General features: G+C 43.2%; 1 protein-coding gene across 1 annotated transcript in view; it reads left to right on the top strand.

The window, feature by feature from the left end:
* The window catches only part of SKAP1 (src kinase associated phosphoprotein 1), a 706,029-nt gene extending 695,563 nt beyond the window's left edge, over positions 1-10,466 (top strand). The window contains exon 12 of the mRNA XM_082271509.1: positions 10,275-10,466. Within this exon, the coding sequence (XP_082127635.1) occupies positions 10,275-10,376 (102 nt within the window). The 3' untranslated portion in view covers positions 10,377-10,466. The remainder of the gene's footprint in view (positions 1-10,274) is intronic.
* The last annotated feature ends 8,742 nt before the right edge of the window (positions 10,467-19,208 follow it).

Genomic DNA, 19,208 nt, shown 5'->3' with positions numbered 1-19,208 from the left:
TGTGGTAAAATTAAAAAAATAAATAAAATGAATAGGAAAAAAAATGTTTTTACCCGCCCCTGTCACTGGGAGCTCGCGCACGAAAAAAACGTATACGGAAGTTGCACCCACAAATTAAATCGCTGTTCAAACCACACATGTGAGGTATCACCGCAATCGACAGAGCGAGAGAAATAATAAAAAAAAGCTACACTCTAACTCAGGGGTCTTCAAACAATGGCCCACTAGTTGTTCAGGAACTACAATTCCCATCATGCTTAGTCATGTCTGTGAATGTCAGAGTTTTCCAGTGCCTCATGGGATGTGTAGTTCTGCAACAGCTGGAGGGCCGTAGTTTGAGGATCCCTGCTCTAACTCTAAACTGGTAACCATTAAAAATGTTTAAAGCGTCGCCTATGGAGATTTTTATTGACCGTAGTTTGTCGCCATTCCGCGGGTGTGGGCAGTTTTAAACCGTAACATGTTGATTATCTATTTACTCAATGTGACATCATCTTTCACAATATACAAAAAAAAAAAATGGGCTAACTTTACTGTTTTGTTTTTGTTTAAATGCAGTGAAATGTAATTTTTTTTAATTTTTCCAAAAAAATGGCGTTTGAAAGACCGCTGCACAATAAACGTGTGACAAAAAATATTGCAATGACCGCCGTTTTATTCTCCAGAGTCTTTGCTAAAATATATATATATTTAGGGGTTCTAAGTAGATTTCTAGCAAAAAATACTGATTTTAACTTGTGAACAAAATGTGTCAGAAATGGGTTCGGTCACCATTTTTTGCATAAGCATAGTGTAAATAAAACAAACAAATGCACATCTACTTATGTAAAAATGTTTCTGTTTGTATTATTTTAATATTTATGTTCACATTTACTCATGCTCCGAGATAAAAGCAAAATCTTAACACAACTGACAGTACTAAGGTCTTTATGGCGAAGGCTTAGTGGCTGCTTTAAACTAGGTAAGCTGAGGTTGGGTTCACACTAATACGAATTGGATGTGGGTTTCCCCCGCCCCCAATTCACATGACAGGAGATTGTGACCCGGCTCTCAATGAAGGGGGTTCACACGTCTCCGTGGCTGCTGCGGAGCAGATTGCAGCTGCTGTCCTTAACACAAACCCTGCTGTTTCCCTGTGATTTGTGGCCCTGTCCTACACTTCCTTCCTGTCCAAGCATCATTAAATTCCCTGTTGGGACTACATTTAAATCCCCTTCTCCCTCTACTTTCATCAGGCATATGCCCTGCTGTCCTGTGACTCCAAATAGAAGATTCCACGCATTCTCTGCCCACATGCTCCACCAAAAAGCTCCCCCACATTAAAGTGTGGCATCAACTACCATACCTCTCTTCATCAACATTCATTTTCTTCCCCCTATTAACTTATAATTCCCCCCACCACAACAACCTCGTTCATTGTCATCTACTTTTCTTTACACCCCTCCACAGTCAGCTTCCATGCCTCCTAACAATCAGTTCATGCACCACCATCGTTTTACAAGCAACTCCCTTTGACCTTCAGCTTCACCGTCTATGCTTGCTTCTTCACTAGGACCATACACATTGTATAAGAATAAAAAAAAAATGTTGTTCAAATTGGGTGGACTAGTACATACATATACAGTATCTCACAAAAGTGAGTACACCCCTCACATTGTTGTAAATATTTTATTATATCTTTTCATGTGAAGAAATAACACTTTTCTACAATGTAAAGTAGTGAACAGCTTGTATAACAGTGTAAATTTGCTGTCCCCTCAAAATAAGGGGACAGCAATATCTAAACCGCTGGCAACAAAAGTGAGTACACCCCTAAGTGAAAATGTCCAAATTGGGCCCAATTAGCTATTTTCCTTCCCCGGTGTCATGTGACTCGTTAAAGTCTCAGGTGTTAATGGGGAGCAGGTGTGCTAAATTTGTTGTTATCACTCTCACTCTCTCATACTGGTCACTGGAAGTTCAACATGGTATCTCATGGGAAAAGATGGCCTAGGCTATAAGAAGATTGCCAAGACCCTGAAACTTAGCTGCAGCACGGTGGCCAAGACCATACAGTGATTTAACAGGACAGGTTCCACTCAGAACAGGCCTCGCCATGGTGGACCAAAGAAGTTGAGTGCACGTGCTCAGCGTCATATCCAGAGGTTGTCTTTGGGAAATAGACGTATGAGTGCTGCCAGCATTGCTGCAGAGGTTGAAGGGGTGGGGGGTCAGCCTGTCAGTGCTCAGACCATAGGCTGCACACTGCATCAAATTGGTCTGCATGGCTGTCGTCCCAGAAGGAAGCCTCTTCTTAAGATGATTCACAAGAAAGCCCGCAAACAGTTTGCTGAAGACAAGCAGACTAAGGACCTGGATTACTGGAACCATGTCCTGTGGTCTGATGAGATCAAGATAAACTTATTTGGTTCAGATGGTGTCAAGCATGTGTGTTGACAACAAGGTGAGGAGTACAAAGACAAGTGTGTCTTGCCTACAGTCAAGCATGGTGGTGGGAGTGTCATGGTCTGGGGCTGAATGAGTGCTGCCAGAACTGGGGACTTACAGTTCATTGAGGGAACCATGAATGCCAACATGTACTGTGACATACTGAAGCAGATCATGATCCCCTTCCTTCGAAGACTGGTCCGCAGGGCAGTATTCCAACATGATAACGACCCCCAAATGCACCTCTAAGATGACCACTGCCTTGCTTAAGAAGCTTAGGGTAGAGGTGATGGACTGGCCAAGCATGTCTCCACACCACAAGGTCTCTAACATCCACCAGCTCTGTGATTTCGTCATGGAGGAGTGGAAGAGAACTCCAGTGGCAACCTGTGAAGCTCTGGTGAACTCCATGCCTAAGAGGGTTAAGGCAGTGCTGGAAAATAATGGTGGCCTCACAAAATATTGACACTTTGGGCCCAATTTGGACATTGTCACTTAGGGGTGTACTCACTTTTGTTGCCAGCGGTTTAGACATGATTGGCTGTGTGTTGAGTTATTTTGAGTAGACAGCAAATTTACATTGTTATACAAGCTGTACACTCACTACTTTACATTGTAGCAAAGTGTCATTTCTTCAGTGTTGTCACATGAAAAGATATAATAAAATATTTACAAAAATGTAAAGGGGTGTACTCACTTTTGTGAGATACTGTACATAGCATGACAAAGGAGATAGATGAAGGTAATGGAGCATCACAGCTATTTCTATTTGCTCAACCTCCTAACAAGAATTCTATTTTGCAAATGGATAAAAAGAGAAGATGATACAAACCTCAATCAAACCACCTGCCATCTTTTACACAACATTTAAGTGTTCCAATGGGTAGAACCCCCAGCAATAAGTAAAATAGACATATAGGGGGGAGAAAACAACTAACAGCAATATAACAACACAGCTGTTATGTGCCCATTTGTGAACCCACAGGGAAGCTTATCAATTAGCTTCACAATATTTGTCGATTATTTTTCTTCAACTCTTACCTCAACAATTTACTCAGATTTATATCAGGACTAGAACTTATTTATTCCATACCGATAAGCCTTAAGTTATGTTGCCAATTTTAATTCACATATTTTCCATTGGATTTTTCTTTAATGACATATTTATGCAAAAGTGATTAACACAAACCTGTAAAAATGTACTTTCTGCATCAAAGTGACAAAATGCAAAAATATGTAAAATGCTATTTGATTGGAACTAGAATTTATTTTTCTTAGCATAGAAGCCTTTCTAGCACATTTGGAACTGTAATCCGACAATTATTATCACTACAGTCTGAATATTCTGGGGGGCAGGCTATAAAGCTGGCTATAAATGCATGGATCATTTATGTGATCAACCATTCAATCAGTGGCGGCCGTTGTACTGAGGGCGCAGGGGCGCCGCCCCCTCATCCAATGCGTCCGGCCCCCTAATCTGCATGCAGTGCGCCGGACGCATGGAGCTTAATGGGGTTTGTTTTTTTTTTTTCAATCACCTGATTAGAGCCAGAGGCTCTAATAGGGCGATGCAAAGGGTGGTCCCAGGGCGCAGAGCAGTGCGCCCAGAGCCCACCCATTGTGTGACAATAGCGAATGAAAATTTGCTATTGTCACACCGATCCTCCTCCTGGCCAATCAGCAAGCCGGTCTAATACCGGCTTCCTAATTGGCCGAGGAGGAGGCGGGAGCAGGAGGACCATAGAAGACACGCCGCCGGAGTGATAAGAAGCCGCCTGCCTGGAGTCCGGGACTGAAGACAAGAGAAGCCGTCGCCGCCAGGCTGCTCCAGGGCTCCAGGTAAGTGCACTGTTCTCGGGGGGGGGGGGCATTGAAGGGGGCATGCACGCTGAAATCTGCATTGATGGGGGCACAGCACAATGTTCATTGCATTGAAGGGGGCACGGCACAATGTTCATTGCATTGAAGGGGGCACGACACAATGTTCATTGCATTGAAGGGGGCACGGCACAATGTTCATTGCATTGATGGGGGCACGGCACAATGTTCATTGCATTAAAGGGGGCACGACACAATGTTCATTGCATTGAAGGGGGCACGGCACAATGTTCATTGCATTGATGGGGGCACGGCACAATGTTCATTGCATTAAAGGGGGCACGGCACAATTTTCATTGCATTGAAGGGGGCACACACGCTGAACTCTGCATTGATGGGGGCATGGCACGCTGTTCATTGCATTGAAGGGGGCACGCACGCTGATCTCTGCATTGAAGGGGGCATGTACGCTGTTCACTGCATTGAAGGGGGCATGTACGCTGGTCTCTGCATTGAAGGGGGCATGTACGCTGGTCACTGCATTGAAGGGGGCACGCTGGTCACTGCTTTGAAGGGGGCACACTGGTCACTGTGCATTGAAAGGGGGCACGCTGGTCACTGTGCATTGAAAGCAGCAGGCTGGTCACTGTGCATTGAAAGGGGGCACGCTGGTCACTGTGCATTGAAAGGGGGCACGCTGGTCACTGTGCACTGAAAGGGGGCACGCTGGTCACTGTGCATTGAAAGGGGGCACGCTGGTCACTGTGCATTGAAAGGGGGCACGCTGGTCACTGTGCATTGAAAGGGGCACGCTGGTCACTGTGCATTGAAAGGGGCACGCTGGTCACTGTGCATTGAAAGGGGGCACGCTGGTCTCTCTGCATTGAAAGGGGGCACACTATACCTCAATTACTGAAGGCCCCTTTCACACTTTTGTGACCTCAAAGTCACGCAATTTTTACAGCGTTTTTTGCCGCAAAGCAATGCCTATCACATTTTTCTGTTTGTGCCCCCCCAAAAAAAAATTTTGAGCACCAGCCGCTTCTGCATTCAATTCAGTTGTTTTAGAGCCTGTGTTGATGCACTATTGGCATTCATTTTACATCAGTTTGAAAAGCTTCTAAGATTATTCAGAATTCATTGACAATTGCGTTTGACCTGCAGCTGACCTCCATCTGACCTCCATTTTGCAATTCCATGGACTTGCACAGGAATGTAAAACACAGGCTCTTAACTGATTAGATATGTGAAATGTGTGCATCAGTTCAGTCACTTTTGGTGTCAAAAGGTTTTACCTATAGATATATATATATATATATATAATGTTTGGTGGTTCTAAGTAATTTTCTGGCAAAAAAAGTATTTTTTTTTTTTACATTTAGGAGCAAAGTGTCAGAATTAGCCCAGATACGAGTGTTTAAGGACTGTACACACAGGTCGAATATTAGTCGGCATCGACCGGTTCAATAGAAACCCATGTGTACAGAATCCTGTCGGCCGGCTTCTGTTGGGCCGGCTTGACCAAAAAAGATCTGCCCATCACTATACATAGTTACATAGTAGTTGAGGTTGAATAAAGACAATAATCCATCTAGTTCAACCTGTGTAGGCGCGCGTGGCTGTAATCATCTCTCATACCCCTTATACGAACAGTGATCTCAGCCAATTGCTGAGAACGCTGACAGGTGTGTTCTTTAAAGGGGGGGGGGGGGCTGTTTGTTAGAACACAAGAACTCAGCAGGGGAGATCTTTGTACTAAAATTGCAAGAGCCCTTTGCTTGCTGTAGCATCATGTGACCATCCATATCCCATCATGCACTTCCTTACTGCAGCACAGAATAGGGTGTGTTTTACATCTCTGGACCATACCTCCCTCCTCGCTATACCACCTTTATTATCCCCTTAAGAACTGCCCAATACCAATATACTGTGGCAGGGCGGCCCTCCTGCGCAAAATCACATACCTGTATGTGTTTTCGTGCAGTGAGTCTGGGGCACGCGTGCCAGCGGCGACCCGCTCAGAGCGGGAGCTAAACATTGCGTCCACCAGGACCCATAGATCGTTCTCAGGAGAGGCAGAGTGGCGGTCTGCCTATGTAAAAAAGGCAGACCTCCCTTCTGTGACAGGGGAAGATGGAGATCTAGTGTTCCTGCTAAGCAGTCAGTCCATCCCCCACACAGTTAGAAAGCACTCCCTAGGAGCTCACTTAACCATTTGATTGCCCCTGATGTTAACCCCTTCCCTGTCAGTGTCATAAGTACAGTGACAGTGCATATTTTTTGCACTGATTACAGTGTCAAATTTGTCTTCCGCAATGTCACAGTGCTGCTAAAAATCGCTGATCGCTGCCATTAATAGTAAAAATAAATAAATAAAATTCCATAAAAATATTTTATAGTTTGTAGGCGCTATAACTTTTGCACAAACCAATCAATATACGCTTATTGGGAATTTTTTTTTACCAAAAACATGTAGCAGAATACAAATTGGCCTAAATTGGTGAATACATTTGATTCTTTACATTTTTTTTATTAGGTATGTTTTATAGCAGGAAGTATAAAATAATTGTTTTTTTGTTTTGTTTTTTTTTTTATTATTTTTTTGTTTAAAGCACAAAAAATAAAAACTGCAGAGGTGATCAAATACTACTAAAAGAAAGCTCTATTTGTGGGGAAAAAAAGGGGACATCAATTTTATTTGGGTACAGCGTCGCATGACCGTGCAAGTAAGTCAGTTAAAGTAACAACATCCATGCAGTTGCTGGTGTACGACCCTGAATGTAGACCCGGTGTGAATGTGGTCTTTACGTTACAACTTCAACTTTGATTTTATGTAAATACGTAATTAAACATATTTTAGAAAAGAACATGTGTAAATCGTTGTTACAAATCACAAACCTAATTTGCTTTTGTATAAGCATTTATTACAATAAAAAAAATCCTAGAAGCAAATGTGCTAGTCTTGGTTAATTAGCTGGACCCTGTGCTCTGTGTTTAGCGCAAACTAAGGCCCCTTTCACACAGGCTTTCCGATTTGACCGCCTGTCAGTTTTTTCAGGCGGACCTTAGCTCCATGTACCTCTATGGGGCAGCGGATGTCAGCGGTGACATGTCTGCTGACACCCGCTGTTTAATCCGATTCAATGTGGTCCTTGAAATCCAGACGGATGGAAATCCTATTTACCATCCATCTGGAGGATCGGATGAAAACAGACAGGCGGTCCGTTTTCATCCGATCTCCCAAAGAGGAGAGCGGGGATCTGACAGCTCCGTCCCACTCACTTTGCAGAGACCACCTGCCCAGCGGAGATCGGCGGATCGATCCCCCGCTGAGCAAAACGGAGTCCACTGGGCGGAAAGCCCGTTTGAAAGGATCTTAAGAGGTTATGTTAAGGCAGTGGTTCTTAACCTGGGTTCGATCGAACCCCAGGGGTTCGGTGAGTCAGTCTCCGGGGTTCGGCGGGGGGGACAAAGGGGCAATTGCTCCCCCGAGAAAATATTACTGATTGTGAGGCCGAGCGCACCCCGGGAAATCAGAGCTGCGGTCGGGACAACTCACAGCCATTACACATAGACACTTGACACTCCGCCCCCTGTACCTCCCCCAGCAGGTTTCCAGCCTATCTCCTGCAGGCTGCTTGCTGCGTGAGTGGGCGGGATGGGGATGTACCTGACCACGGAGATCGCGCCCGCCTGGAAGAGGGAAGTGTGAGCAGCTGAGCAGAGGGAGCCGAGTGAATGTTCCTGGAGGTAGGCTCAGCTAGCTGTACATGGTGGATTCGTTTACAAGGACCTCTATGCTACGTCTGCTGAGTTACTGCAGCTTAGCATAGATGTGCTGTTAGCTGACAGATGGAAATGCATGTCCTTTCCATTTAGCTCAATAAAGCATTGTGAATACCCCCTGGTGTGTGCCCCCCTGATACCCCATGGAATGCTCTCCCAACACCTCCCCCCAATGTGTGCCTTCCTAGCACCCCATGGTATGCCCTCTAAACACCTCCCCAAAGTGTGTTCCCTCTTGACACCCCATGCTATGTCCTCCCAACCCCCCCAGTGTGTTCCCTCCTGATACCCCATGGTATGCCCTCCCAAACACCCCCCCCCCCAGTGTATGTCCTCCTTATACCCCATGGAATGCCCTCCCAACACCTCCCCCCAGTGTGTTCCCTTCTGACACCCCATGGTATGTCCTCCCAGCCCCCCCAGTGTGTGCCCTCCTGATACCCCATAGTATGCCCTCCCAACACCTCCATCCTCAGTGTGTTCTCTCCTGACACCCCATGGTATGCCCTCCCAACACCTCCCCCCTCAGTGTGTGCCCTCCTGACACCCCATGTTTTAATGGTTTTGTTCTTAATGGTTTTGTTTTTTGAGATACAGTCGCCAACACTTGCAGGGAGGCCCCAGCGAGATTTGAACTCGCGACCCCTGGTTTACAAGACCAGTGCTCTAACCCCTGAGCTATGGAGCCTTTTTTTTTTTTTTTGTTAATGGTTTTGTTCATTTTGAGCACCTATGTATAAATATATACCTAAATATATACCTATGTTTTGAATTTGAAAAAATCATATTTTATTTTTTCAATTAAGAAGGGTTTGGTGAATGCGCATATGAAACTGGTGGGGTTCAGTACCTCCAACAAGGTTAAGAACCACTGTGTTAAGGTTTTTAAAATTGGGTTTAAGAGGGTCAAATTTAATTGTTTTAGGGTTAAGGGTTTATTTTTAGGACCAGATTAAGGATACGTTTCAGGATTAGGGTACATTTTCATTTGTTATTGGTTTTGTTGCAGGGCTCTAACAAAGGGAGGATTTAATATTAACCGGTTCCGGACTGCCCACTGCATATATACTGCGGGAGGCTGGCCCTCTTGCACGAACTGACGAGCTGGCAGCTAGGGGGCGAGTGCGTACCGCCGCCAGCGGCGCGCTCCTGTTGTAAACACAGCTGACTGTTCTTCTCTCTGGAATGATCTCAGAGCCCCTGTGATCCTTCTATATAGGATCACAGGTCTCTATGATCATTTCACAAGCCCCGCACCCATACAGTTAGAATCACTCATCTAGGCTCACGTTTAACACTTTGATCACCCACTGTGTTAACCCCTTCCCTGCCAGTGTGATTATTACAGTAATAGTGCATATTTGTAGCACTGATTACTGTAGTAATGTCACTGGTCCCCCCAAAAGTGTCAAAAATGTCAGTTAGAGGTTGGATCTGTCCGCCACAATGTCGCAGTCCCGCAAAAAATTGCAGATCGCCACCATTACTAGTAGTAAAAAAAAATAACAACAATAAAAATGACATCAATTTTTCCCATAGTTAGTAGACGCGATAACTTTTGCGCAAACCAATCAAAATATGCTTATTGCAATTTATTTATTTTTTTACCAAAAATGTGTAGTAGAATACAAATTGGTCTAAAATGTTAAAAAATTTAGATTTAAAATTTTTTTTTTTTTGGGAATGTTATATGGCAGAATGTGAAAAATATTGGGTTTGTTTTCAGAATTGTCGCTCATTTTTTTGTTGATAGCGCAAAAAATAGAAATCGCACAGGTGATCAAATACCACCAAAAGAAAGTTCTGTTTGTGGGAAAAAAAGGACGTCAAATTTATTTAGGTACAGCGTTGCACAACCGCGCAATTGTCCGTTAAAGTAACGCAGTGCCGAATCGCAAAATATTTGTCTGGTCATTAAGGGGGAAAATCTTCTGGTTCAGAAGTGGTTACGGTTAGGAAAAGGATGGGAATATGAGGGTTCAACACTGAAAACCTTGTGCTTAACTTTTAAATTTGCATTGAGATGTGTTTATTTTAGTTTGGCATTGCAATATGCTTCTGTGGGTTAGTGTGTTGATTAACCAAAATCCTTGTGCTCTAAATCCAAGTGGTCAATCTCCTTCAAAGCCTGCCATATTCTTCTGTATGCCAGTAAATGTTAGCATAGACCAGTTACTAGCAGACTTATGTATTCTGATTTGTGCTGTTCTATTTTATTTACTAATTTATATGCTTCATTACAGGAATACAATGCCTATGGCTGGTGGGTTGGAGAGTTACAGGGCATGATCGGTATCGTGCCCAGGGAATATCTACAAGCAGCATATGAACTGAGAAATCTCTGAAGGTGCAAATGTTCAAAGAGACAGAAATTGTTATTGTTGCACCAATGTATCAATTATTCCTGAGATGACATTTCAATAAAATAAATGTGCTTGTGCATACATATCTGTGAACTGTCGTTGTTTATTCTAGTAATTTGGTAACCACTAGATGGCAAGCTATTTAAGTAGACAACCCAAGTCACTGAAATGGTAAATTTAAAAAAGTGCCAAATTTAAAGCTCAACTCTATTTTTTTACTGGGTTTTAGATATGGAACAAAAGATACTTTTGTCAAGGTTTTTGTGACAGCAGGATAAGCGATCAGGAGAGCATATGCAACTGGAACAGGACAACACAAACTCTAATAACCTGACAGAGGTTCTACCCCTTCCTCCTTTTATGGAAGAAATCACTAGAGAGATTTCCAGACAGGAAGTGAGGAGATATCTACCCAATTGCAACACAGGCTGCAAATAAAAAATCACTTCAGCTACAGGTGTACTGATGGAATTTTAAGGGTACCAGTCAACACATATGTTAAAGTGATTGTAATGTCTCGTTTAAAAAAAAAAAAATGTTATACTTATCACCTCTGTGCAGTGGTTTTGCACAGAGCAGCTCGGATCCTCCTCTTCTCGACTCCCTCGTTCCTGCTCCTGGCCCCTCCCTCCTTTCGAGTGCCCCCACAGCAAGCAGCTCACTATGGAGGCACCCGAGCCGAGCTGCAGCTGGGTGTGTCCATTCAGACACAGAGCTGCTGTTCGGCCTTGCCCCCTCACCTGATTGGCTCACTGACTTTGATTGACAGCTGCAGGAGTCAATGGCGCCGCAGCTGTTTCTCAGCCAATTAGGAGGGAGAGACCCAGGGCGGCCGAGGGATTCATGGACATCGCTGGACAGAGAGGGGGTGCTGGGGGGGCTGCTACACACAGAAGGCTTTTTAATTAATGCATAGAATGCATTAAGATCAAAAACCTTCCTGACATAACAACTCCTTTAAATCTCATAAAAATACATTTTTATTGCACATAATTTCAGTGTTAGAAAGTATATTGCATAACTGTATGTAAAATGTGAATATTTCATGTCCCATTATTTACAATATGACCTGATTACACAAATATCTCAAATATCATTTTAATTTTATCCTGTGTTGGAGTATAGTTGAACAGGAATTCTACATGTTTCATTGATTTAAAGTTAATGTTAGGGCACACAAACGTAATACACACTACTGTGCAAAAGTTTTAGGCAGGTGTGAAAAAATGCTGTAAATTAGAAATAGAAGTGTTAATAGTTTATTTTTTTATCATTAACAAAATGGAAAGTAAATGAACAGAAGAGAAATTCAAATGAAATCAATATTTTGTGTGACCGCCCTTTGCTTTAAAAAAAGAATCAATTCTTCTAGGTACACTTGCACACAGTTTTTGAAGGAGCTTGGCAGGAAGGTTGTTCCAAAAATCTTGAAGAACTAACCACAGTTCTTCTGAGGTTGTAGGGTGCATCAAATCCTTCCATCTCTTCATGTAATCCCAGACAGACTCCATGATGTGGAGATCAGGGTTCTGTGGGGGCCAAACCATCACTTCCAGGACTCCTTGTTCTTGTTCCTCGTTACGCTGAAGATAGTTGGGCTCCATGGTTGGGACATCTGTATGCGCAATCTTGGTTGCTGCTCCTCTTGGACCATTGGGATGGATATAACAATGTGTTGATTTTATACAAAATGTTGTTGATTATGTGACTCTTTGCATCATAAGTGTTGTCTTGGACTACACCACTCATATACCCCTGAAGAAGGAATACAATTCAGAAACGCGTCGGGTATACAGCCATGGTGCTCTATGAGTAATCTGTTTACACATTTATGTACAAGTGTCTGTATATACATTGACAACTTATAGTAACATAGTAGTTGAGGTTAAATAAAGACAATAGTCCATCCAGTTCAACCGGTGTAGGTGTGTGTGGCCGTATTCATCTCTCATACCCCTGAATGTTCTGATCCTTGAGATGTACGTCTAAGAGTCTTTTTAAAGTAGCCATACTTCCTGCAGTAACTACTTTCTGTGGCAGAGAATTCCACAGTCTTATGGCCCTAACAATAATGATCCCCCTGTGTAGCCTGAGGTTAAAATGCTTCTCCTCTAATCGCATTGTATGTCCTCATGCAATCCTTGCGACTGAATAGCTTTTTTTCTATGTTGGGATTACCGTTGAGGTATTCGTAAATTGCTATCATGTCTCCTCTCAGGTGTCTCTTCTCCAGGGAGAATAAATCAAGCGCTTGTAAACGCTCTTCGTAATTAAGGTCCTCCAATCCCCCAATTAGATTAGTTGCCCTTCTCTGGACTCTCTCCATCTCCAACACATCCCTTCTGAGGACTGGCGACTAAAACTGGACAGAATACTCCAGATGTGGTTGAATCAGAGTTTTATAAAGTGGAAGGATTATAGTCTTATCTCTGGAATACATCCCTTTCCTTATGCATGCCAATATCCTGCCTGCCTTGGCAGCTGCAGCTTGACATTGCATACTTTTGCCAAGTCTATCCTCTACCAAGGCTTCCAGATCTTTCTCCATTTTTGATTCCCCTTAGAGGTCTCCCCCCCCCCCCCCCCCAAAGTGTATTGTGCTTTTATGTTTTTAGTCCCCAAGTGCAAAACCTTACACTTCTCCACATTAAACCTCATTTGCCATGTCGTTGCCCAATCTGTTATTTTGTTCAGGTCATTCTGTAAGATATCAGCCTCATGTTGTGAAGTTATTGCCCTGCCCAATTTTGTTTTATCTGCAAAAACTGAAATCGAGCTACTGATATCATCCTCAATGCTGTTTATGAATAAATTGAACAAGGTTGGTCCCAGGACTGAGCCTTGGGGAACCCCACTTACCACCCCAGACCAGTCTGAGTATGCATTATTTATTACCACCCTTTGATGGAGTCTTTATAGGGCTAACCACACTTTGCTGTATATGTTTTATGTTTTGTACTTTTTGTAATAATAAATATGTAACACATTCTATTTATTTTCTGTACTACATTCAATGAATTGGGTTAAAAACAATAATTAGGATAAAGACCATTAAAGTCCCATCCAGGGGGGGGGGTCCTCCTCTTATCCTGTATCTTTTCCACTCACTAGCTGTTCCTTTTCATATGTTTGGGGTATTAATCCTGCTTCAGAATAAATTTGGGGCCAATCACACGCCTCTCTGATGGTATGGCATGATGGCTAAGTATTTGCCTGTATTTCTCAGCATTGAGGACATCATTGATCCTAATCAAATCTCCAACACTATTTGCTAAAATGCAGTCCCAAACTTGCAAGGAACCTCCACCATGCTTCACTGTTGCCTGCAGACACTCATTATTGTACCGCTCCCCAGTCCTTCATGAACAAACTACCTCCTACTACAGCCAAATATTTCTAATTTTGATTCCTCAATCCAGAGCAACTGCTGCCATTTTTCTGCACCACATTTCCTATGTTTTTGTGCATAGTTAGATCGCTTCGCCTTGTTCTCACATTGGAGGTATGGCTTTTTGGCCAGAATTCTTCCATGAATACCACTTCCGGACAGTAGATGGGTGTACCTGGGTCCCATTAATTTCTGCCAGTTCTGTGCTGATGGCACTGCTGGACATCTTCCAATGTCAATGGGAAGTAAGCATGATGTGTCTTTCATTTGCTGCATTAAGTTTCCTTGGCCGACCACCGTGTCTATGGTCCTCAACATTGCCCGTTTCTTTGTGCTTTTTCATAAGAGTTGAAACAGGACATCTTGAAACCCCAGTCTGCTTTGAAATCTTTCCCTGTGAGAGACATTTCTGTTGCAGTACAACTACCTTGTGTCTTGTTGCTGTGCTCAGTCTTGCCATGGTGTATGACATGAAACTGTATTCCACAACCTCACCTTAGTAGCAGAGTTTGAGTCGGTTCACACTAAGGTGACAGGACTCCTTACTACTTGTGCATTACCATGCACCATGACTTCGGAGCGACTTGCAGGGACTTCACATAATGGAAGTCTATGCAAGTCGCTCCGAGGTCGCCCCGAAGTAGTACAGGACCCTTTTTCTAAGTCGGAGCGACTTCTGTTGGTCCTCTTAGAACGGGTCCTGAAGCGGTCAATGGACCGCGAGGGAGCGCGACTTGTGAGGCTGACAAGTAGCGCTAGTGTGGACCGGCTCTTTGGCTTCTCATCAACTTTTAATCCTCCTACACAGCTGTTTCTGTTTCAGGTAATGACTATGTTTCAACCTAAATTAAACTAATGATCATTAGCACCTGCTTCTTATAATTGGTTAATCATGCACCTGACTTTATTCCTACAAAATCCATGACTTTGTGCATGTGTACAAAGTGTGCAAGTGTAAGAATTGATGCTGGTTTGAAGCCAAAGGTCACACCAAATATTGATTTTATTTAGATTTTTCTTCTGTTCACTCACTTTGCATTTTGTAAATTGATAAAAATAAACAAAATATACATTTTTGAAAGCATTCATTCTTTACAGCATTTCTTCACACCTGCCTAAAGCTTTTGCACAATATTTCTAAATGTTTTGGTATAATAATAAAGATGAAGTTGCGCAAAGTAAAAAGATACCCAACATGTCAAGCCTTAAAATTGTGTGTGCCTGTGAAACAGTGACAAATTTTGGTATCCTAGATTTTCCATAGGTGATGCTTTAAATGCCTCCATAGGTCATCAGGTAAAAGTTAACCATAAATAATGGACCTAGAATTTTTCCTCTCCTGTGGGCACCGCAATATGTAACATCTGTAAGCACAATCATCATTTTCGTGTACGTTTTGTATGTGCGTGTACAGCCGTGGCCAAAAGCTTTGAGAATGACACAAATATTAATTTTGACAAAGTCTGCTGCCTCAGTGTTTTTAGATCTTTCTGTCAGATGTTACTATGATATACTGAAGTATATTTAAAAGCATTTCATAAGTGTCAAAGGCTTCTATTGACAATTACATTAATTTTACACAAGGAGCCAATATTTACTGACCCTTCTTTTTCAAGACCTCTGTAATTTGCCCTGGCATGCTGTCAATCAACTTCTGGGCCACATTCTGACTGACGGCAATCCATTCTTGCATAATCAGTGCTTGGAGTTTGAGATCAGAATTTGCGGGGGGGGGGGGGGTTTGTTCACCCGACTCTTGGGGATTGACCACAAGTTTTCAATGGAATTAAGGTCCTGGAAGTTTCCTGGCCATGGACCCAAAATTTTCATATTTTGTTCCCCAAGCCACTTAGTTATCACTTCTGCCTTATGGCAAGATGCACTATCAAGCTGGAAAAGGCATTGTTCATCACCAAACTGTTCTTGGATGGTTGGAAGAAGTTGCCAGAGGATATTTTTGTACCATTCTTTATACATGGCTGTGTTTTTAGACAAAATTGAGTGACTGAGCCCACTCCCTTGGCTGAGAAGCAACCTCACACATGAATGGTCTCAGGATGCTTTACTTTTGGCATGACACCAGACCGATGGCAGCGCTCACCTTTTCTGCTCCGGACAAGGTTTTTTCTGGATGCCCCCAATCCTTAGTAGCCCAATCCCTGTACCTTTTTCAGAATATTAGTCTGTCCCTGATGTTTTTCCTGGAGAGAAGTGGCTTCTTTGCTGCCCTTCTTGACACCAAGCCACCCTACAAAAGTCTTTGCCCCACTGTGTGTGCAGATGGACTCACACCTGCCTGCTGCCATTCCTGAGCAAGCTCTGCACCTGTGGTGCCCCGATCCCACAGGTGAGTCAACTGTAGAAGAGGGTTCTGGGGCTTGCTGGACTTTCTTGGACGCCCTGAAGCCTTCATCACAAATGCAGTGGAAATGTTTTTTTTTATGGGATTAGGTTAGTTTTCATGACAAAGAGGGACTTTGAAAATAATTGCAATTCATCTGATCATTCTTCATAAAATTCTGGAGTATATGCAAATTGCCACCTAAAAAAAGTGAGGCAGCAGACTTTGTGAAAATTAATATTTGTGTCATTATCAAAACTTTTGGCCACGGCGGTTTGTGGGGATCAAAATTTTTCTTGTGGGGGTTTAAGTGCTTGGATGTACTTAAATTTTTTTTTTTAACAAATTCTATTTTTTATTACATCTCTTTGCGCCGTCCTCTATGTGATACTTTTTTTGTAGCAGGACCTCTTTAATGAGACTCCTGATGTCTCACCTGCCCTCCAATGAATTAACGGAGCTTCAATGAAACTTATGAAGCTATACAGCCACCCAATCGCTTCCAACTTACGGCAGTGGCAGGGAAAGGATTAAGCTATAACCAGGCATCTCTTTTTGTTCCTAGACACAACTAGGGCAATTAAATAAAGCATTTCCAACACATTTGCGGCAATTTCAAACTACCCACACAAGATTTTGTGCCAGTTTCAGTATAAGTACTGACATGTGCAGCAAATTCAAGTACTGCCACTTTAAGAATCTGTCACTATGGCAGCAACAGATTCTTAAAGTATTACCGCCAGTTCGCAGCTTAGGAAACTGGCAGCAATTAGGACCAGCTTTGAGCTGGCATACAGAAATTTGCCAGTCCTGAGAGCCAAGCATGTCATCTGTTACCGCAACGCGGAAGTGTAAATGGACCCAAAATGTACTGTATTATTATTTGAACAACAAATTGTCAGTATTGTCCGACTGTCCCTAAACTGTAATGGCAAAGCAGAATATGGTTTTAAAGGACACTTGTCATCAATGACATATGCGGAATGCCACTGCCAGGCCGATTCTGAAAATGCTGTGATAAGCCCTAGCATTTTCAGAAAGAGGTCAGCAACAGAGAATGTTTCTATTGCACCATGGGAGATCTTTGTTTTTCAGGTACAAACCTGAATATCAACGACATCCAGAGGAGTAGTCATAATTCAGATTCGGAATACTTTATTAACCCCATAGGGAAATTATTAAGATACAGTTACATTCAACGAGGAACACAAAATCACAATAACAAACGGAAACAAGACACAATAACAACAATAAAATTACCAATAACAGCAAAGTAATACCAAATAAGACTAAATTAATACTACACTGTAATCAACCATAACATTCTATTAAAACACACACTACATATAATAATTAATACTGAAAGGTATCAAACTACCAAATATTACACCACTTTCTCTAACAACCCTAAAAATGATTACACGGAGTTAATCTAATACCAATAGAAAATGTAAAAAAGACATAAAAATCTGTCACCATTGTGACAGGAGGGCATTGTGACATGAGAGGGATATCTGGGCAGTGTGACAGGAGGAGGACATTGGGACAGGTGAGGGGTGATGTAACTAGGAAAGTGGCACAGAAGGTGGGGGGGGCAATGTCACTCTGATTACACACCTTGGGAATGACCAATCCTCCCAGGTGGGGCGCAGGGTGACAAGAGGGGGTGAGCATGACAGAAAGGGGGCAGTGTGACAGGAGGGGAGCAGCAGGATAGAAGGGGGCAGTGTGACCAGTGAGGGGAAATGTCAATAATCACACACCTTGGGAATGACCAATCCTCCCAGGTGGGGGGGCAGCGTCACTTACACACACCTTAGAAAGAACCAGTCCTCCCAGCCCTCATCTGTCCTGCAGCAGCTCCTCCAGATGGCATCAGTGTAAAGTATCTGGTGTCAGGAGGGATAGCTGTGTCCCAGGCCGGGGGGGGGGGGGGGTGGCTCCTTCATCCTGACCTCCTCTTCCTTCTCCCCTGCTGGCGCCCCATCGCCTGACCTTCCCTGCCATTCCTCATTACTCCCTGTTGCTGTTATGCAGGCTCCGACCACTCCCAGTACACCTGGATCTGCCCTCCTCTACATCCTTGTAGACCTGCTCTGATAGTGGCACATGCAGACCAGCCTGCCTTCCTACCGCTCTCTCCTTGGTCTGCCAGTAGCTTAGTAAACATCAGGCAAACTAAAACTTCCACACTGAGCCCTCTCTCATAAACATAAAAATCTAAATTCCCAGCAAGTGGGGATAAGGATTTTAACATCTCAGCAAAATTATTTCCTGTGTCACTCTGTGGTGCATCGTGGTTGTTATAATATATGTAACAATATATCTGAAGGTACTCCTCAGACTGACCAGCATATTGTGGAATGGGTGGGAGGAGTTGTCCAAAATCGAACGTAACTTAGACAACATTCCCCTCTTCAGCACTGTTGTTAAAGACTCCAACTCCAAACCAACAACATCGCTAGCCTTGGAAATCAGTTTATTGAGTCTTTTGGTGCCGGCCACCCTAAGCCTGATTTCTGCATTGTCCAGCAGATGTTAAAAGACCTCTGCCTCCTCAAAAAAATAGAGGCGGCTCTTGCCTTTCCTATATAGCACTTCAGCGTTCTTGCCCCAGTCCAGCTCATTATCTATGTGCACCCCCAGATACTTATTCTCCACTACATCCACTCCTCAGATACAGTCAGGGCCACCAATGCCTTCCTCCCTAAATCCACAACCAGGTTCTTTGTCTTAGTCACATTTAGATACAGATGATTATCCTCACACCATGTGACAAAGTTCTCCACCACTCAGTCTCTTCCTCATCCCTGATACATCCAACTACTGCAGTCATGAGAAAACTTCTGAAGATGGCAAGACTCTGTCTGGTATCTGAAATCAGTGGTATAGAAAGTAATGAAAAAGGAGAGAGAACTGTCCCCTGTGGAGCCATAATATTTTTGACCACCCTGGTCCCCGGTCAATAATCCAAGACACAATGGAAACATCAACTACCTTCTTGCCGAGTAGAGCCAGACTGATGGTATCAAAAGCACTGGAAGTCCACCACAATAATGAGAGCACTGCTGTTGCAGCTAATACT

Source organism: Pelophylax lessonae (assembly GCF_965119305.1).
Source record: "Pelophylax lessonae genome assembly, chromosome: 11".
Taxonomy (NCBI): Eukaryota; Metazoa; Chordata; class Amphibia; order Anura; family Ranidae; genus Pelophylax; species Pelophylax lessonae.
Note: the sequence above shows the minus strand (reverse complement) of the source record. Positions and strands in the feature narration are given on the sequence as shown.